This window comes from Carassius auratus, chromosome 31, assembly GCF_003368295.1.
Source record: "Carassius auratus strain Wakin chromosome 31, ASM336829v1, whole genome shotgun sequence".
Taxonomy (NCBI): Eukaryota; Metazoa; Chordata; class Actinopteri; order Cypriniformes; family Cyprinidae; genus Carassius; species Carassius auratus.
In genome coordinates this window covers 18,457,292-18,476,322 of record NC_039273.1, presented here as the reverse complement: position 1 = coordinate 18,476,322, position 19,031 = coordinate 18,457,292, and the positions used below count along the sequence as shown (strand labels likewise).

The following is a 19,031-nucleotide window of genomic DNA, read 5'->3' as shown; positions in this document are numbered from 1 at the left end:
AAGAGGTACTGTAACGTTTGTTATTTTTACAGTTGATCACTAGGTGGGACCATTAACCCTTTATGTAGGCCTGTGCAAAAAAGGCTTAGTTTCTGGCTATAGTTATATGGAGTATAACTGCAAATTATAGTGTGTGTGAGTGAGAGAGAGAGAGAGAGAGAGAGAGAGAGAGAGAGAGAGAGAGATGGTGTGAGAGAGACCTTTGTGCACTTACCTTGATGAAAAAATCCAAATATGCACCTCATGCTCTCAGAACTACATGGAGTAAACAAAAAAAAATAAAAAAAATAAGTGTGTTTATGCACCTGCTGTTGCACGCCTAGCCGTCGTTTCCCTAGGATTTCAATTTGTGTTTTGCTAGAAATGTGCTTGTTTCCAGCGTTTGCTTTATCTGTGTTGAGATATGAGTGCTCAGCACTTTTGGATATTCAAGCCTCGTTAAATGCTGTGGGTTGCCGGCATTATCAGCATGATTCTGACGGGCACAGTTTTAACTTCCCTGAGCTCCTATGGTCCATACCACCAGACTATCCTGTCTGTACTGCGGCTCAATCTTTAAAAAGAAGCGTCAAAAAAAGACGGGGAGGATAATGAAGAACATGAGAAATGCACGCGAAATCTGAGAAGGGTCTGTCTGCAGATTGCAAGACAGGGGCGTAACTTGATGAAAGAGGCGTAACTTGAAGTTGTCCAAATCCCACAGAACCACACGAGATGTCAAAATGAGATTTTGTTGGGCTGCGTTCGAAACAGCATACCCTTTAATGGGCAAGTTGCATATCTCCGCCATCTTGGATTTCTGGTCTTGCGAGTGTGTACTTTGATACTTCCTGTTGTGCTGAACACCAGTGCAGAGAACCGGAGAAATCCAAATATTACCTTCAATATATGTTTACAGGATTTATAATATCACTTCAAATGCAAATAAGATTTACACTGCTATTATTACTAGTCTATAAATGTTAACTGAGCCAGTGCATTTGAAACTGTGTATGTTTGGGTCCGGTGAATTAATTAAATACACTAATGTTCCCTACTGTTCATGAAATGAAAATTGAACTCATGGTGTGTACATACAGATACATACTTTATTTTTACGTTACCAATTATTTAAATGTAAAAATTACGTATTTCTCGAAAATTTTTGTATTACATTGATTATTATATTTTGTTTAATGAAATATTCACCTTGTGAGACTGTCAAATAAAGTTAACAAAACATACATACTTTATCAGAAATATCTGTCTGTCTCGTTTGACAGTCAGAAACCTTTTGATCTTATAGATAACAGTCAGAACAAAATCAGCTCTCCAAAAATGTGTTTGAATGAAGAAATCCATGTGGACTGATGCTGACGCTGATCCGCATGATCAACAGAAGAATAAAGCAATCTCCTCGTTGTATCTTGATGAATTTCCACACAGAGGTACGCAAAAATGTAGGGAGGATGTTTCCTAGTGTTTTTGATATACCACTATTCGCTATTAAATAATAATAAAAAAAAATTCTATCCATCTAGCCAAGTTTCGTATGTACGTTTCCCTATAGTAAATATAGCATCGCAAGACCGGAAATAAGTATGCGCACACTCACGTCGCTGAAGCTCGACGGCGCCATCTTGTGCACCTAGCCCATTAAGCACTTAATTTCAATAAGTACTAACTTAACGAGCGTTAAAATAGTACATACTCTACAGCAGTGGTTCCCAACCTTTTTCAGCTCGCAGCCCACACAACCAAACATATATGTTTGCGCGGCCCAATCAAAAAAAAAGAACGAAAAAAAGATCTGACCCCGGTATTGTTGGGTTAATAACTAAGTACTCAGAACCTAGATTGTTAACTGTATTTATTGAATGAACTAGGGCTGTGTGAGATGGACAAAAAAAAACATCACAATTTATTTTTAATCATTTTTGCTATTTCGATATTAATCACAATTTTGATGCACACATATGCTTTACAGTCATAAATACATTTAGGATGAATTTGAAACATTTCCAAAATAAAACCAATTAGAGCTTTATCAAAAAGATGTAACATCTCTAGAACATACATAAGTCAAAATAATCACTATACTCAGGTGTTGAAATAGATTTGTTATTCATTATACAGGTTCACACGTTTGCAGTGTGTATACAGTATGTGTATGTAATGCAGAAGTTCAAGTTCAAGTTCAAGTCTGCTTTATTGTCAATTTTCACATGTACAGTACATACATACAGAGAATCGAAATTGCGTTACTCTCAGACCCCGGTGCATACAGATAACATTAACATTAAAGCCTAAAAAAATAACTAGATCAAATATAAAATGTAGATACAATTATACAATAAGGGAATTATAAAAAAAGACATATAATATGGGGGGTGGGGCTCTGGCTCTCCTCAGTTTGCGGAGGAAGTAGAGACGCTGTTGTGATTTCTTGGCCAGTGCTGCGGTGTTTTCAGTCCAGGAGAGGTCCTCTGTGATGTGCACACCCAGGAACTTGGTGCTGCTCACTCTCTCCACATTCGCACCATTGATGGTCAGAGGAACGTGCTGAGTGTGTGCTCTCCTGAAGTCTACAACAATCTCCTTCGTCTTCTCCACATTCAGAGAGAGATTGTTGTCACTGCACCACCCAGCCAGGCGGCTCACCGCACTCCTGTAGTTTGTCTCATCTTTGTTGCTAATGAGACCCACCACCGTCATGTCATCTGCAAACTTAATGAAGAGGTTGGAGCTGTGTGACGGTGTGCAGTCATGGGTCAGTAGAGTGAAGAGTAGGGGGCTCAGCACACATCCTTGGGGGGCCCCAGTGTTCAGTGTGATGGTGCTGGATGTGTTGCTGCCGACCCGTACTGCCTGAGGTCTTCCAGTCAGAAAGTCCAACAGCCAGTTGCACAGCGAAGTGTTGAGCGATGATTGTGTTGAATGCTGAACTGAAGTCTATGAACAGCATTCTGACATAAGAGTCCTTTTTTTCCAGATGGGTGAGTGCTGAGTGGACGGCAGTGGAGATAGCATCATCGGTCGACCGGTTGGACCGATATGCAAACTGGAAGGGGTCCAGGGAGGGGGGGAGGGCAGACTTGATGTGGTGCATGACTAGCCGTTCAAAGCACTTCATGAGGACGGGGGTAAGTGCAACAGGACGGTAGTCATTGAAGCAGGATGGAGATGGCTTCTTCGGGACTGGGATGATAGTGGTAGTTTTAAAGCATGTGGGAACAACAGCCTGACTCAGTGAGATGTTAAAAATGTCTGTGAGTTCTGCTGCACAGTCTTTCAGTACACGCCCAGGGATGTTGTCAGGACCTGGAGCTTTGCGGGCATTGATCCTGCTGAAGGATCTCCTCACGCTGTCTGGGGTCAGAGTCATCACCTGGTCGCCGGGAGGAGGTGGAGTCTTCTGTGCAGTGGTGCTGTTTTGTTGCTCAAAGCGAGCGAAGAAGGTGTTCAGCTCGTTCAGCAGAGAGATGTTGTTGTCGCAGGTCCGTGGTGGGGGCTTGTAGTCCGTAATGGTCTGTATCCCCTGCCACAGGCTCCTAGTGTCTCTGCTGTTGCTGAATTGGTGAGCTATCCTCCTGGAGTGCTCTCTTAGCCTCTCTGATGCTGCGGGACAGGTTGGCCCTAGCTGTTCTCAGGCCCACCTCATCTCAAGCTCTGAAGGCAGCATTCTGTGTCTTCAGGAGTCTGTAGACCTCCCCCATCATCCATGGCTTCTGGTTGGCCCGGACAGTGATAGTTTTTGTGATCGTTACATCATCAATACACTTATTGATGTAGGCATTAACAGTCTCTGAGTACTCCTGGAGGTCAGTGGTGTTATTGCATGTGGCAGCCTGTTTAAACATGTCCCAGTCAGTTGTGTTGAAGCAGTCCTGAAGAATCTCTGATGATCCTTCTGGCCACACTTTAATCTGTTTGTAAACTGGTTTGGCGACTTTAATGAGCGGTCTGTATGCAGGCATTAGCATAACAATGATGTGATCTGAGGCTCCGGGGTGGGGGAGGGCTTTGTAAGCTCCTCTCTGTGTGGTGTAAACAAAGTCCAAAATGTTATTACCTCGTGTTGGAAAGTTGATGTGCTGGTGTATTTTTGGAAACACACTCTTAAGGTCAGCATGGTTGAAATCCCCAGCTATGATGAGAAAAGCATCCGGGTGTGCTGTCTGCTGCTCACTGATGTGTTGGTACAGTTCATTAAGTGCGTCGTTCCTGTTGCTGGTGATGTTGAATGGGGGAATGTACACTGAAATGAGCAGTATAGCAGTATATTCCCTCGGCAGATAGAACGGCCGGCACTTAATAATCATAAACTCCACCAGGGTTGAGCAGTGTTTGCTGATCACAACAGTATCGCGGCACCACGCGTCATTGATGTAAACACAAAGCCCGCCGCCACGGGTTTTTCCTCTCGCGACGAGAGCTCTGTCCGCTCGATAGCACGTCAGCTGGTCGAGCTGAATAGCGCCATCAACGCTGTTGCTGAGCCATGTTTCCGTGAACACAAAGCCTGGATACCTCCGCGCTTCCCCCTCTTCTGCTTCCTCTCACGCCGCTTGTGGCGCCTCCGCTGCGGGCGAGATGCAGTAGTGGGGGTCGATGATGGTGAAGGCCTCCGTAGAAGATCGAGATCCTGCAGCTGTTCCGCTTGCGCGGAGTTTAACTGTAAAAATGCGGTTCTGCCGACATCGAGCAGAAACTCGCGACTGTATTTGCGCTTACAGACAGGTAGACGCGACGACAACGTGCAAAAACACTGCGACTCACAAGACAAAAAACACGAAAACACGTTCTGTCGGGACAGAGAGAAGCCGCTGCGTGTGGACGCGCCGCCATCTTGGATATAATCAGAAGCAGCAGAGATAGTGATTGGGACATCACCTGGTAAAATAAAGGAAAAAAATTAAAATAAATAAAAAAAGTTAGCATCACAATATATGCATACATGTACAAGTCAACAACACATGAAACAAAGCTTCATTCAACCTTATTGTTCTAACAAACATGTATTTACAGATGGTGAACCCAACATCCTCCTGCCATCTGAACACAGATAATACAGTTCTGCTGCTGCACTTCACAATCTCACTCTTCTCAATGGGAATGTCGTTGAGCAACAGGATGAGGAAGTCCTTGATGACGGCTCTCTGAACCACACAACCTTGAAGTGAGAGCAGAAGAACACGTGCAGGACAATCTGACTGCTGTGTCTGCTCCAAACTTTCATGTGCCTGCAGCCCATGAGCACGACTACCTGAAAAACATTTACACAGAGTTTACAAGTACATGCATTGATTTATTACTTTTGTAGTGGGCTAAAACACTGAAGTGGTTCAAATTTATAAATAAATTTTACATTTATCCAAAGCGACTTACAGTGCATTCAGACTAACAGTTTTTATCTAACGTGTTCCCTGGTATTTGAACTGAGGATGAAGAAACCACAGCAGCATCTGGGACGCTCGATCATTTCCAGGATGATGCTGTGGTCTTCTCCATCCTCAGTGCACACACCAGTCTTCAGACATTTTCAGTCCTACAAAAATACACATACACAATACAAAAAGTCATTACATTATTCTTTTGTTTCAGGTTTTCCCTTTGTTTACACCTTTCCTTGCAGATCCTGCTCCACCACAAAAGATCTGCAGCAAATGCACAGAAATCAAGAATAAGAAAAGAGCTGTAATATTTGTTTAAAATTACATTAATTAAAATAAACGAAAACTTAAGAATTAAAATGTTTCATTTATTTTTGTAGTGCACTTACACAAATCCTTTGATGGCAGCATTCCCTCATCTGTCACTCTTAACTGGATATCTGAGATATTCTGCATTTACATGTTGAGTACGTTACTGATGTAACTCGCTTTTTATCCAACAAAAATGTTCCTTATATTAACAATATTGCAAATGGACAAATAAAATAGATAACTTATGTTTAATTACTTTACGTAGATTTGTTTGTTTACATGACTTACACTCATCTAAAGCAGTGTTGACAAAAGTGAATTATAAACAATATCACACATACACATCAGTCAGATGCCTGTTTCATGTCTGTTAGATGTGCTCATCTACAATACTTATTAAACATTATCCTGTTAGATGATAAATAGACATTTAGTAATAGTCTTCAAGAAGTATATATGGTTTATGTAAAGCCATTATTGAGTCGTGTACTTAATGGAGCTCCCTTGTTAGTTATGCATTATAAAACATGTTTACAGCAAAATCACAAATATGCTATATTATGTAGGTCACAGACAGGGTTCAGATTAAGCTTGTGAAACCCGGGGATAGCGTCTTTAGACCTTTTGCTTATATGTTTCTTACTTTACGAATCAATCCACGGATCACATCACAGTTAAAGCTGCACTTTTGAATGGGAGGTCAGTGGGAAATAAAACTTTTATAAATCTGGATTTTTTGTTTCTAACTGAGACATGGCTTGAGCCGATGGATACTTGCCTTCTTTCTGAACTGCTGCAAGTGAACTATAATGTTTTAAATACTCCCAGATCCTCTGGTCGTGGTGGGGGTGTTGCCACACTTTTTAAGGACAGCTTCAAATGCATCTTAATTCCACTGGAGAAATTTACAAGCTTTATACTTCAGCTCTTTAAAGTGGACCTATCATTCACAGTTTATTGTGCTCTTATTTATTGCCCTCCAAAGTATGAAAAGGGTTTCATCCAGGATATCTCAGATTTTCTTTCTTTTATTGTGCCAACTGCTGATAATCTTTTAATTCTCGGGTACTTTAACATTCATATTTGCTGACTGTCTAAACCTTTAGTAAAGCAGTTTTCTGACCGTGTTGACTCTTTTAACTTAATGCAGTCAGTATGTGATGCTACTCACAGGCATGCTCATACCCTTGATTTAGTTCTGTCCTGGGGGTTATCTGTTAGTAATGTGTCTGTAGTTGACAATTGTATATCCGATCATAGTTCTGTTTTATTTCACTTTGATCTTCCATCTGTTATCTCAAAAAGCAAACCTGTAGTCCGTTGTGTCCGACCATTAAATGAGACTACAGCAAATTGTTTTGCTGAGGCCTATGCGGCAAATTCAATGTCTTCTATCATCGAGGTATCTGGACCCTCTTTAGACACAGAGGAGTTGACTGCTGTTTTTAATTCTGTTTGCTTGGACATTTTGAATGATATTGCTCCACTTAGATATAAAAGGTATAAACCTCAGTCTCAGCCATGGTTGAACAATGAAATTTGTGTGTTTTGAAGGGCTTGTAGGAAGTCTGAACGCAGATGGAGGATAGACCGATTGCAGATCTCTTATGAATTGCTAAAAGATACGCTTAGAACTTAGAACCAGCATGCAGTCAAAGCTGCAAGAACAAAATACTTTTCAGACCTAATTAATAGAACGGCCCATTGCCCAAAAGTTTTGTTTAGCACAATAAACATTGTGCTAAACCCACCGATAGCCCCTTTGTTAGATTCCACTTTATACAGTATTGTTCAAAATAATAGCAGTACAATGTGACTAACCAGAATAATCAAGGTTTTTCGTATATTTTTTTATTGCTACGTGGCAAACAAGTTACCAGTAGGTTCAGTAGATTCTCAGAAAACAAATGAGACCCAGCATTCATGATATGCACGCTCTTAAGGCTGTGCAATTGGGCAATTAGTTGAATTAGTTGAAAGGGGTGTGTTAAAAAAAATAGCAGTGTGGCATTCAATCACTGAGGTCATCAATTTTGTGAAGTAACAGGTGTGAATCAGGTGGCCCCTATTTAAGGATGAAGCCAACACTTGTTGAACATGCATTTGAAATCTGAGGAAAATGGGTCGTTCAAGACATTGTTCAGAAGAACAGCGTACTTTGATTAAAAAGTTGATTAGAGAGGGGAAAACCTATAAAGAGGTGCAAAAAATGATGTCTGGAGTTACCTGTAAGTACTGTGACAGTTAGAAGACGTCTGTGTGAAGCTAATCTATTTTCAAGAATCCCCCGCAAAGTCCCTCTGTTAAAAAAAAGGCATGTGCAGAAGAGGTTACAATTTGCCAAAGAACACATCAACTGGCCTAAAGAGAAATGGAGGAACATTTTGTGGACTGATGAGAGTAAAATTGTTCTTTTTGGGTCCAAGGGCCACAGGCAGTTTGTGAGACGACCCCCAAACTCTGAATTCAAGCCACAGTACACAGTGAAGACAGTGAAGCATGGAGGTGCAAGCATCATGATATGGGCATGTTTCTCCTACTATGGTGTTGGGCCTATTTATCGCATACCAGGGATCATGGATCAGTTTGCATATGTTAAAATACTAGAAGAGGTCATGTTGCCCTATGCTGAAGAGGACATGCCCTTGAAATGGTTGTTTCAACAAGACAATGACCCAAAACACACTAGTAAACGGGCAAAGTCTTGGTTCCAAACCAACAAAATTAATGTTATGGAGTGGCCAGCCCAATCTCCAGACCTTAATCCAACTGGAGAACTTGTGGGGTGATATCAAAAATGCTGTTTCTGAAGCAAAACCAAGAAATGTGAATGAATTGTGGAATGTTGTTAAAGAATCATGGAGTGGAATAACAGCTGAGAGGTGCCACAAGTTGGTTGACTCCATGCCACACAGATGTCAAGCAGTTTTAAAAAACTGTGGTCATACAACTAAATATTAGTTTAGTGATTCACAGGATTGCTAAATCCCAGAAAAAAAAAAATGTTTGTACAAAATAGTTTTGAGTTTGTACAGTCAAAGGTAGACACTGCTATTTTTTTGAACACACCCCTTTCAACTAATTGCCCAATTGCACAGCCTTAAGAGCGTGCATATCATGAATGCTGGGTCTTGTTTGTTTTCTGACAATCTACTGAACCTACTGGTAACTTGTTTGCCACGTAGCAATAAAAAATATACTAAAAACCTTGATTATTCTGGTTAGTCACATTGTACTGCTATTATTTTGAACAATACTGTATATGTGACGAGTGGGGCGGGGCCGAGGGACGTGGGTGGAGCGAGGCCGGTGGGACGAACAGGTGTAGCTCATCTCCAATCACTCCACTGGCCTCGCTCCTCCCACGTCCCTCCTCCCACGTCCCTCATCGTCCACTTCACTGGATGCCGTTCCTCCACAGTTTCTAAAAGCTGGGTTCAAAACTATGGGCCCCTTGTATACTGTCAATTGTGAACAGCTCTCTATCTAAGGCCGGTGACTCACTGGCTGCGGGGCGTGAGCATGGCGTTTCTGCTGCGTATCAGTTGCGGGGCGGCTGCTTCGCGTTTTCTGTGTCTTTACACACCAGAATCGTGCCTGATGCGGCGCTGGCGCGCTGCTATTGCTGTAGAATATGAGCTGAATTAAAAACGGACACGCCACGCAGCTGAGACGCTTGCACCATGCATCCAGTGTGTTATCGGCCTAATGGTTCTGTAACAGAAATGACTTGAACCAGACAAATTAAAGAGTCTATCAGGACTGTGTTTGAAACATGAGCTGAATTCCTCAGGAAGTCATAAAACATTCTGTGCCACAAGTCCCAAGGAAGATAACCAACCAACCAACTTGTTCACACAACAGCTTTCAACATTAACACCACTAGAACAATTATTGACAATTTTAATTCGCAGAAGAGATTGTCAAATTTGTTGTTCGTAATTGAAATGCAACGCTGGACATCACATGGAAACCCATAAGTTAAACACTTCCATTGACTTCCCCCCACCTAGCAGAACCAGACTGAAATTCCTAAGGGGGGAGGGGCTTTGAACCTCTGGTCTCCACAGAAATCTTTGTCAAGAGAATGACAAAGAAACTTTCTTTTATACATATATATGGACCAAAATGAACTCCAAAATGACTTCTAAATGAATATCATTCCATCGCTTAACTCCATATTCATTTATATCTACCCCACACATTTGACTATCATGTTATAATCACTTATTGTGTATGTCTTTTAATAACTATGGGATAGCTTAAGGATACATAGTCATGTCTAGTATCTATGTAATGCAATCTGCTTGCTTGAGATAGCCAAGACAATCAATTATATGTCAAATGTATCATATGCGTGTTATAGGAATCATGTCCAAAATTAGACCCTGCAAGAGCTGGAAAATTCGGACCACATGCTTGGTAAGATAAACAAATGATTTATGATGCCCCCGAGCCAAGACAATATCTGATTGGTCAAGACAACATTTGAGGTGTGGCCAACAGGCCAGTTTAAATACTTAGGACACCATAAAATCTTGCTTTTAGTTGTTAGCCTTGCTTATGCAACTAGTCATGCCGGCTTTTAGTTCTAGCCTTGCTTTTGCTATCAGTCATGCCAGCTTTTAGCTTTGCTTCTTAGCTTTAGCTTTTAGCCATGCTGTTTGTCATCACTGTTCTTTGAGCACGGTTGCAGCGTGCTTGAGCCTGCACGCCTGCTGCTACTTAGCCACTATGAGGAGAAACACATCTTAGTCTCGTCAAGCTTTACTTCTTTTCTTTTCCGTTTGAGAGTTTCGTGTTCTGAGTTAAGTTATGTAACGGCGAGTCTCCGACGTCTGACCTCGGGTGCCCGTTCAACTTCAACCAGCGCACACTAGAGGTGGGAATCTTAAGGCACTTAACGATTCGATCCGATTCCGATTCTGGGAGGAACGATCCGATTCCCAAAACGATTCTTAATTAATTATCCTGCTGTGCAAAAAATACTCTAAACTTCTTATTTTAACCAAAATGCTTTTTGTATATAGTTAGAATATCTGTTTGACAGTATTGCCAAATTAAAAATGATTATGAATATTTCTTTTTCAATACTTTTAATTTATTAACAAAGTTATTTTCAGGATTAACAAACTCTGAATGAATGGTAAGCCATACAATTGCAATGAACAATCATTAAGAATAAACAGTTCTCAATTTGTATGACAGGGAGAATTAGGGATTCTAAGATGTGATCTTTATACTCACTGTATAGTGCGGGGACAGCCGTCTCACTAAAATAACGACGCGAGGGCAAAGTGTATCGTGGCTCAAGTACCTGTAACATCGTGCGAAATCCTTGGTTTTCCACAACGGAGTACGGGCGCAGATCTTTGGCAATAAAACCCGCCACTGATCGGGTAATTCGTTTTGCCTTTTCAGAATTCGGTGGAAGCATTGCTACTTGATCCTTTGAGGGTCCTTTGAATGTAACCGGGAGTGTTCGTGATTGGAAGAGAATGCTGTTTCTCCAGCTCTGAGTGGAACCGCGTAATATGTTTCTTCATGTTAGTTGTGTTGCCGAAATATTTGAATTTGGCACTACAGACTTTGCACACAGTATGGCTTTTATCAACGACACCTTCGGTGTCTTCAGAAAATCCAAAATGTTGCCACACATCCGATTTTAAATGAGATGATGCAGGTCTTAGTTTGTCCATTTTATCTTAAACGAAGCAAATTCACCAGCATATGAACGGTCGTCCATCACCGTCTTTTTTGTTTGGTCACGTGAGTCTTGACAGCGCTCGCATTTTGAATTGAACACAGAATCGATTCAGAATTTTTGAGAATCGATTCTGGATCGTTAGATAACGAATCGCGATGCATCGATGCATCGAGCTTTTCTCCCACCACTAGCGCACACAACTGCACCTTCAGCCAACGCAATACGTCACTTCAGCGACTACTGAACTTCCAGCCAATCAGCAACATCGGGATAGCCCTTTTCACAGGAGACACAAGTAACCTCCAGACTGTGACCTTTACTGGTGTAACTAATATAATTTTAACCTGATTGAGGAACTTAATGCGGGGTTAATTAAGTGATTGATGGTTGTTCATGTCTATGCAATTTAACGTATTGCTGTAAACTTGGGATTCTATCTTTCCCTAAGTTTCGATCTTCCTGCAACTTGTGTGAATGTGTGAGTGCGTGCATTTATGTGTTAGATTAGTTTATATGTCTTAGATTTATCTAATAAAGCCTTCAAGCCTTCAATTCATATTGAAAAGATAAGTATCTTGTGTTTTGTGCTTACAAGTTAATGTCTTAAACTGCCAATCTAGTTACTGTGCTAATTGATAGTGTTTTCACTATAGTTTGGATATTAATATTCAGCGTAGATTTGATGTTAAACGGCTCGTTCAGTGAATCGCAGGGCGTCTCAGTGATCAGCCGTGAAACAGTGATTCTGTTCAAATTCCCTTTAAATTATTAAATGATTCCCTTTGAGCTAAACTGACCTGTTTCCCTTACAGTTATGTTCCATCTTGTCTTAAAAATGCACCGGTTTCTCCTTTACTTAAAAAACCAAGCCTAGCAGCTACAGAATTGATTAACTTCCATCTCATTTCTAAACTACCGTTCCTATCTAAAGTCATAGAAAAAGTTGTTTTATAACAAATTACTCCTTTTTTATCTATTAATGCTCTTTTAGATGAATTTCAATCTGGTTTCAGAGCTGGCCATAGTGCAGAGACTGCTCTGATAAATTTTAGTTTTTAGCATCTGACTCTGGCTGTGGTTTTAATTATGTTAGATCTCAGTGTCGCATTTGACACTTTGAATCATTCAATTCTTTTAAAAAGGTTGGAGTGCAAGGTTGGGTTTTAGGGGTACTTCTCTGAAATGGTTCCATTCATACCTTAAGGATAGAACATTCTCAATTTATTTTGCCAATGACTCTTCTTCTGTGGTTCCTTTAAAATATGGTCTCCCTCAGGGCTCTATTTATAGTCCTATATTGTTTTCTTTGTATATGCGCCCCTTGGGATCCATCTGTCATCATTATGACATCTCGTACCATATGTACGCAGATGACACACAGATTTATTTTCCCCTTAAAGTTGGAGATGAACAGTCTTTGCAGTCTTTGTTACTGTGTCTGAATGAAATTAAAATTTGGCTCTCTGATAATTTTCTTCAGCTTAATGAAAGAAAATCTGAAATCATAATATTTGGGCCATCACATTTTATAGAGTGCGTGGTCAGTATTCTTGCTCCTTTTAACTTGCTCCTTTTTAACTTGCTCCTTTTAACTGTGGACTCTGGTAACTCTGCTGTTTTAGTCCTTTTGGATTTTACTGCGGCTTTTGATACGGTCAATCATTCTATTCTTTTATCTAGACTTGAACACTGTGTCGGTATTAAGGGCATAGCCCTTAAATGGTTTCAGTCATATTTGACAGACAGAAGTTTTTCTGTTCACCTTGGTGAATTTTCATCATCTGCCCACCCTCTTTTTTGTGGCGTCCCTCATGGGTCAGTATTGGGCCCTATGTTGTTTTCTTTGTATATGCTGCCCTTGGGGTATATTTTTAGAAAGCACAATATCACTTTTCACTGTTATGCAGATGATGTACAGATTTATTTGCCTGTCAATACTAATAACAAAGCTTCGTTTCTTTCATTACTGAATTGCCTGAAAGATTTAAAAATATGGTTGGATCAGAACTTTCTTTGTCTTAATGAAAATAAGACTGAGATTGTTGTGTTTGGTCGTCCTGGGGATTTAAGTGCTTGTGTAGATGCACTTGGTAATTTAGGGTTATTTGTTCGTCCATTTACCAAGAATCTTGGTGTGATTTTTGACAGTGCTTTTAAATTTGAAAAACAGATTAGTTCTGTTGTAAAAGCCAGTTTCTTTCAACTAAGACTGTTAGCTAAAGTCAAGCCCTACCTGCCACGTAAGGAGTTTGAAAGTGTAATTCATGCTTTTATAACATCTAGACTAGACTACTGTAACTCTTTATATGTTGGTCTGGATAAGTCATCTCTTCAACGCTTACAGTTAGTCCAAAATGCAGCAGCTCGGCTTTTGACTGGGACTAAAAAGTATGAGCACATTAGCCCTGTCCTAGCTTCACTACACTGGCTTCCTGTCCGCTTCAGGATTGATTTCAAGATTTTATTGTTTGTTTTTAAGATCTTAAATGGGTTGGCGCCTGCGTATTTATCAGAGCTTTTACATGTCCATGCCCCCGTTAAAGCATTGAGGTCATCCAGTCAGGTGCTCCTCAGTGTTCCAAGAACTAAGTTAAAAAATAAAGGTGACCGGGCTTTTTCAGTGGTGGCACCTAATTTGTGGAATAGTTTACCTGTACACATAAGAACTGCTCAGACTGTTGGAATTTTTAAGTCATTTCTTAAGACACACTTGTATTCCTTGGCTTTTATATCAAGCTGAGCTGTGACATTGGTATGTTTTTACTGTATTTGTTTTATTTGTATGTGACTCTCTAGTTTTCTTTTCTAGACATTGTTAAGCACTTTGGTCAACCATGGTTGTTTTTAAATGTGCTATATAAATAAACTGAACTGAACTGAACTTTGGAGATGACTGTGAATGACAATGTGAGAAATCTTGGGGTCATTATAGACTCATCGCTTAGCTTTGATAAACAGATTAATTCAGTTGTAAGTAGTTTTTATCATCTTAAAATTATTGCTAAGCTTAAACCTTTTCTTAGTTTTAAAGATTTGTAGACCATTGTTCATGCATTTATTTCTTTGCGACTGGACTACTGTAACTCCCTCCATGTAGGGATCAGCCACCGACAACTGTCACGTCTGCAGCTTGTGCAGAATGCTGCAGCTAGACTTCTGACGGGCACCAAAAAAAGAGAGCACATCACTCCGGTGCTGCATTCTCTTCACTGGTTACCAGTCAAGTTTAGGATTTATTTCAATATTTTACTGGTTGTTTTTAAAGCTTTACATAATTTGTCTCCAAAATATATTTCCAATCTTATAGAGCCCTACATTTCAGTAAGGTCTTTACGATCGTCAAATCAACTGTTGCTAGTTACTCCTCAGTCCAAAAAGAAGTCAAAAGGTGATCGTGCTTTCTCAGTAGCAGGCCCCAAACTGTGGAACAATCTCCATCTTTATATTCGACAAGCTCCATCAATGGAGGTCTTTAGGTCTCAGCTGAAGACTTATCTGTTTAGCTTGGCTTTTTAACTAGTTCTTGTTTAAATCTGTATTTTTAATTTTGTATGTCTACTTTGTTTTTATTTTACACTCTGAAGCACTTTGGCCAACGAAGTTGTGTATAAATGTGCTATACAAATAAATTGCAGTTGAAATTGAAGTTTGATGGTGAAAAGTACGGATGGTCTATTTGTGAAATGCTTGTCTTTTCTTGATGGTAAAGGCAGTTTAAAACCTTAAAATCCTGTAAAAAAATCTACTTTGCATCAAATTTATGAACAATGTATTATGAACCAAAATGCAATACCAACTTCAAATAAGCTGCAGTTCACTGGAGGGGTTAAGCTGCATAATAATTTCTAAAACTTCAGTACAAGTCAAGCCCTTTCTCATGTTGCTTGCTGCTCTTCTCACCATTAAATGACCAGCACGATGGCATGCAAGTTTTAAATCCATGTACTTTGCTTTTGTTTAGTCTATACTTATCACCAACATTAAAAGGCAGCAGGTGAATAAATACACTTTTGTTTACTCCATGTAGTTCTGAGAGCTGAGGTGCACATTTTGATTTTCTCAAATACATGGTTAAGTGCACAAAAGTCTCTCTCACACACACTCTCCCTCTCTTTCTCACATACACACACAATATAATATGCTGTTATAGTTATAGTATAGCTTCATATACAAGTCAGAAACTAAGCTTTTTTTGCACCGGCCTATCTAAAGGGTTAATGGTCCCACCTAGTGATCAACTGTAAAAATAACAAATGTTACCTATTCCCAACAGGGAAAACCACCAACAATCAAGAATCTCACACACACACAAACACTATAATTTGCTATTATACTCCATATACAAGCCAGAAACTAATCCTTTTTTTGCATAGGCCTATCTAAAGGGTTAATGGTCCCATCTAGTGATCAACTGTTTAAAATAACAAATTTTACCTCTTCTCAAAAGGGAAAAACACAAACAATCAAGAATGCATGATTATATGCTGTCATGGCTTTGCAATCAAAAAATGTCATTATAATGGAAGTAGGGGTGTGACGGTTAGTATATAACCGTGAGACCGGCAGTTATAGTTGAACACCGTCATTAGAACTTTATAACCGCCAAAACCGTGTCACTAAAATATTTTTTACAAACATTTTTTATCAAAAATTATTTTCATTTTTTAGATAGGATCATCAGATGCACAATATATCGGGAGACATGGTTTTTACCACTTAATGAAGTTTTGTAAATCGTCAGACATGATATTTACCACTTCATTAAATTTTGCTTTGTAGAAAACCTTTCTTAAAAACGAATTTCGTTTTGAACAAATTTTATCTTAATTTTAATAGATGTTTCATCAACCAATTGCATGTATTTTAATAAATAAAAAGCAAATATAGCAGACAATGATAACCGTGACATGGAAGCACCAGCGCGCCGCGTTCACTTGCACTGCACTGTGAACTAGAGCGCATCTCATCGTAAATGAAACTCAGCGTAGGCCCATGCCTCATACTCTAGCATTAAATATTTTTGCTGCATCCTTTCCAGAACAGACAATGGCTTTTTTTTTTTTTTTTGCGGCTCGCATCAGCAAAGCATAGACCGCAAAACAATCAGCGGATGGCGGACAGGTGCGGCTTTGAAATTTGCTCAAAAAACTTTGGCGCGGATGATGAGTTTTGTGACAGATCTCCTTAATAAACGGAGGTCTGAAATCTCTGCCCCTTTACCGATCAGAGCGCGCGCTGAAACGGAGTTAACCCGCTATCTCCAAGATCAACCAATTGACTCTACGGCAGATCCACTAGCATGGTGGCGAGACAATATGAAACAAAATGAAACACGCTATCCGAAATTCAGGAAGCTTATAGGTGCTGGAAGCTTCTGTAAAGTGTTTTTAAGTAAAACACAATACTGTCAATTACATTCAGAACATTGGAAACACTGACTATTAGAACATACCATAACATACTAAGTCCAACTCTCAATAACCTTGGCCAAAACAATAAAGAGTTTAACATAAACTGCCAGTTGCACCAACAAAATAATACATAGTTCAACATAAAGTGTAAAGTCCACGCTAGCTGCTATATGTTTTGCGTTGAGGTGACACTTGAGGCTCGATGTGTGCTGCGGTGATATGCGAACGCTAGTTGGTGCTCCAGTATAATCGGTCCGCCGAAACTCATCCAGTGAGAAACGTTCCGCGGTGCAAAAATACGTTATTAAAAATGCGGGAATTTTTTTTCTGTAATTAATTCATCTTAGTTAACGCGTTATTTTTTGTGTAATTAATTAATCTCAATTAACGCGTTAAAGTCCCGGCCCTATTTATTATTATTCTTTTAAATAAACAAAACCTGAAGAGGTAATTTTTTTAAGACCCTGAAACCCTGTATTTGGGTGGAGAGAGGAGTATTTGAGTCGCACACATAACACAACTGAACTTTCAAACTTTCAACTGACACACAGTTCATTTCTGTCACTATAAATTACTGAAACCACACATGAAAACATCAGTGGCTCTCTCTCACTGTATGACGTAACAGACAACTAGCTGTCCTGTCCTGTCCTGTTCACTTCACACAGCGCGGGTTTTCCAAGAATGCAGTTGTGAGTTCTAAAAATGTACTGGTGTGAGCTCAGTTAAAGAATGCGGTCATCATGCCTGAAAATAACTGTATTGTGTGTGAACGAAACCATATTAAGGACTTAAATACAGGACTGATAACTTTTTTTTTTGCTGCTGTGTGAACGTGTCCAAAGTTTGGAACAAATACTATTCAGAATACAGCAACACAATATAACTGAAAATCTATTCACCTCTGCTACAAACACTTCATATTTTACATACATGTATTTAATTTCAAACATTTAAAAGTAGATTTTTTTTTTTTCACTTATTGTATTAAAAATATCTATATTATGTGATGATTCACATCTCCTTGCTGTTAATAAACATTACTTTTGAGAAGTTGACACAAAGTCATATAATCTCAAATTGTACAAAAACTATTCTGTATTGTAAAAATATTTGTCACAATCACATTTCACAGTTTTTATTTATTTTTTTATTTTTTTACACACGAGGGCTCATTCTCTCCTTAAAGAAACATCTCTGTTCCATAATGGCCTTTTGCATTAGTATTAGGTCTACACCATCAATATTACTCAAAGCACGAGCATGTAGAATAGCTCCACTTAATCCTGGAAGAAGAGCAAGAGGAAATTCTAGTTAAAAAACAAACATAAAAAAAACAACAGATAAAAACACATATTCTGAATACAAACAGAATCAAAATACTTCTAGATTTAGACTTACAGTAGGCGGCAACTACAGTTTATTCATATTACTGTATAACATAAACTCACCATCAGTCTTTTCAATTTCACCAAGAACAAAATACTGAGCTCCGAGTGTGGGGTGGAATGGTTCAACAAGTGTTGTTTGTACAGACAAATGGCACTGTGCAGAAGATGGCTGACCACTTAGAATGGCTTTGGATCCTTCTGGCTCGTAACTTATAAGTCTAGATAGAAAGATAAACAAGCTACATTTGTTTTTGTTTTTTTTTTTAGCTGCAAGAAATACATAAATGATAATTAAAAAGTCAAATAATTAAGACCATTAATTGCTATTTACTAGGAAATTGTATAAAAAAAAAAAAAAAAAAAAAAAAAAAGGTTCAGGAACAAGGAAGAGTTTAATCCAAATGCACTGGTTTAATATAATACCAAAAGGAATAAAAGTACACAAAACAAAGAAACAAGGAACCAGAACCAAGCTCACCTACATTACAAAAACAAACAGAAAGGACTTGACAATGAAAACTGGTAACAAAGGAACAAGAGGAATATCAAGAATAACAAGGGGAATCAGGAAACCATGAAAGCAATTTCTTTCTACTACTAGGAAAAGTAAAAGTCTAAAACAGAACTTGATTCAGCCACCTTAATTTGATAACACACAATTAAGTGGGAATATAACCAGAATAATTAAGCATCCTCTTATGCATTGTCTGTCAATATTAGAAGTTAGAAAATTACTATAAAACAAAAGTGTCTAAGACAAAAGACCAAAGTAACCCAGCCTCTTTCCCTAGCTCTATCGGTAAGTGGATCACCAACCTTCTGACAGACAGGCATGAGA

At 39.2% G+C, this 19,031-nt stretch overlaps 1 protein-coding gene across 4 annotated transcripts in view; it reads right to left on the bottom strand.

Annotated features, from left to right (window-relative positions):
* Positions 1–4,484: 4,484 nt before the first annotated feature.
* Positions 4,485–19,031, bottom strand: part of ten1 (TEN1 subunit of CST complex) — a 30,621-nt gene continuing 16,074 nt past the window's right edge. The window contains exons 1-4 of one of the 4 annotated variants that reach the window (XM_026213982.1): positions 5,762–7,520; positions 5,566–5,636; positions 5,081–5,245; positions 4,485–4,872 (exon numbers count right to left, since the gene is read on the bottom strand). In XM_026213982.1, coding sequence (XP_026069767.1) covers positions 4,651–4,872; positions 5,081–5,245; positions 5,566–5,636; positions 5,762–5,828 — 525 coding nt within the window. In that variant the 5' untranslated portion in view covers positions 5,829–7,520 and the 3' untranslated portion in view covers positions 4,485–4,650. Of the gene's footprint in view, positions 5,246–5,565; positions 5,637–5,761; positions 7,521–17,877; positions 18,089–18,253; positions 18,412–19,031 lie in introns of those variants that run through there. The other 3 variants (XM_026213985.1, XM_026213983.1, XM_026213984.1) reach the window with 3 other exon arrangements.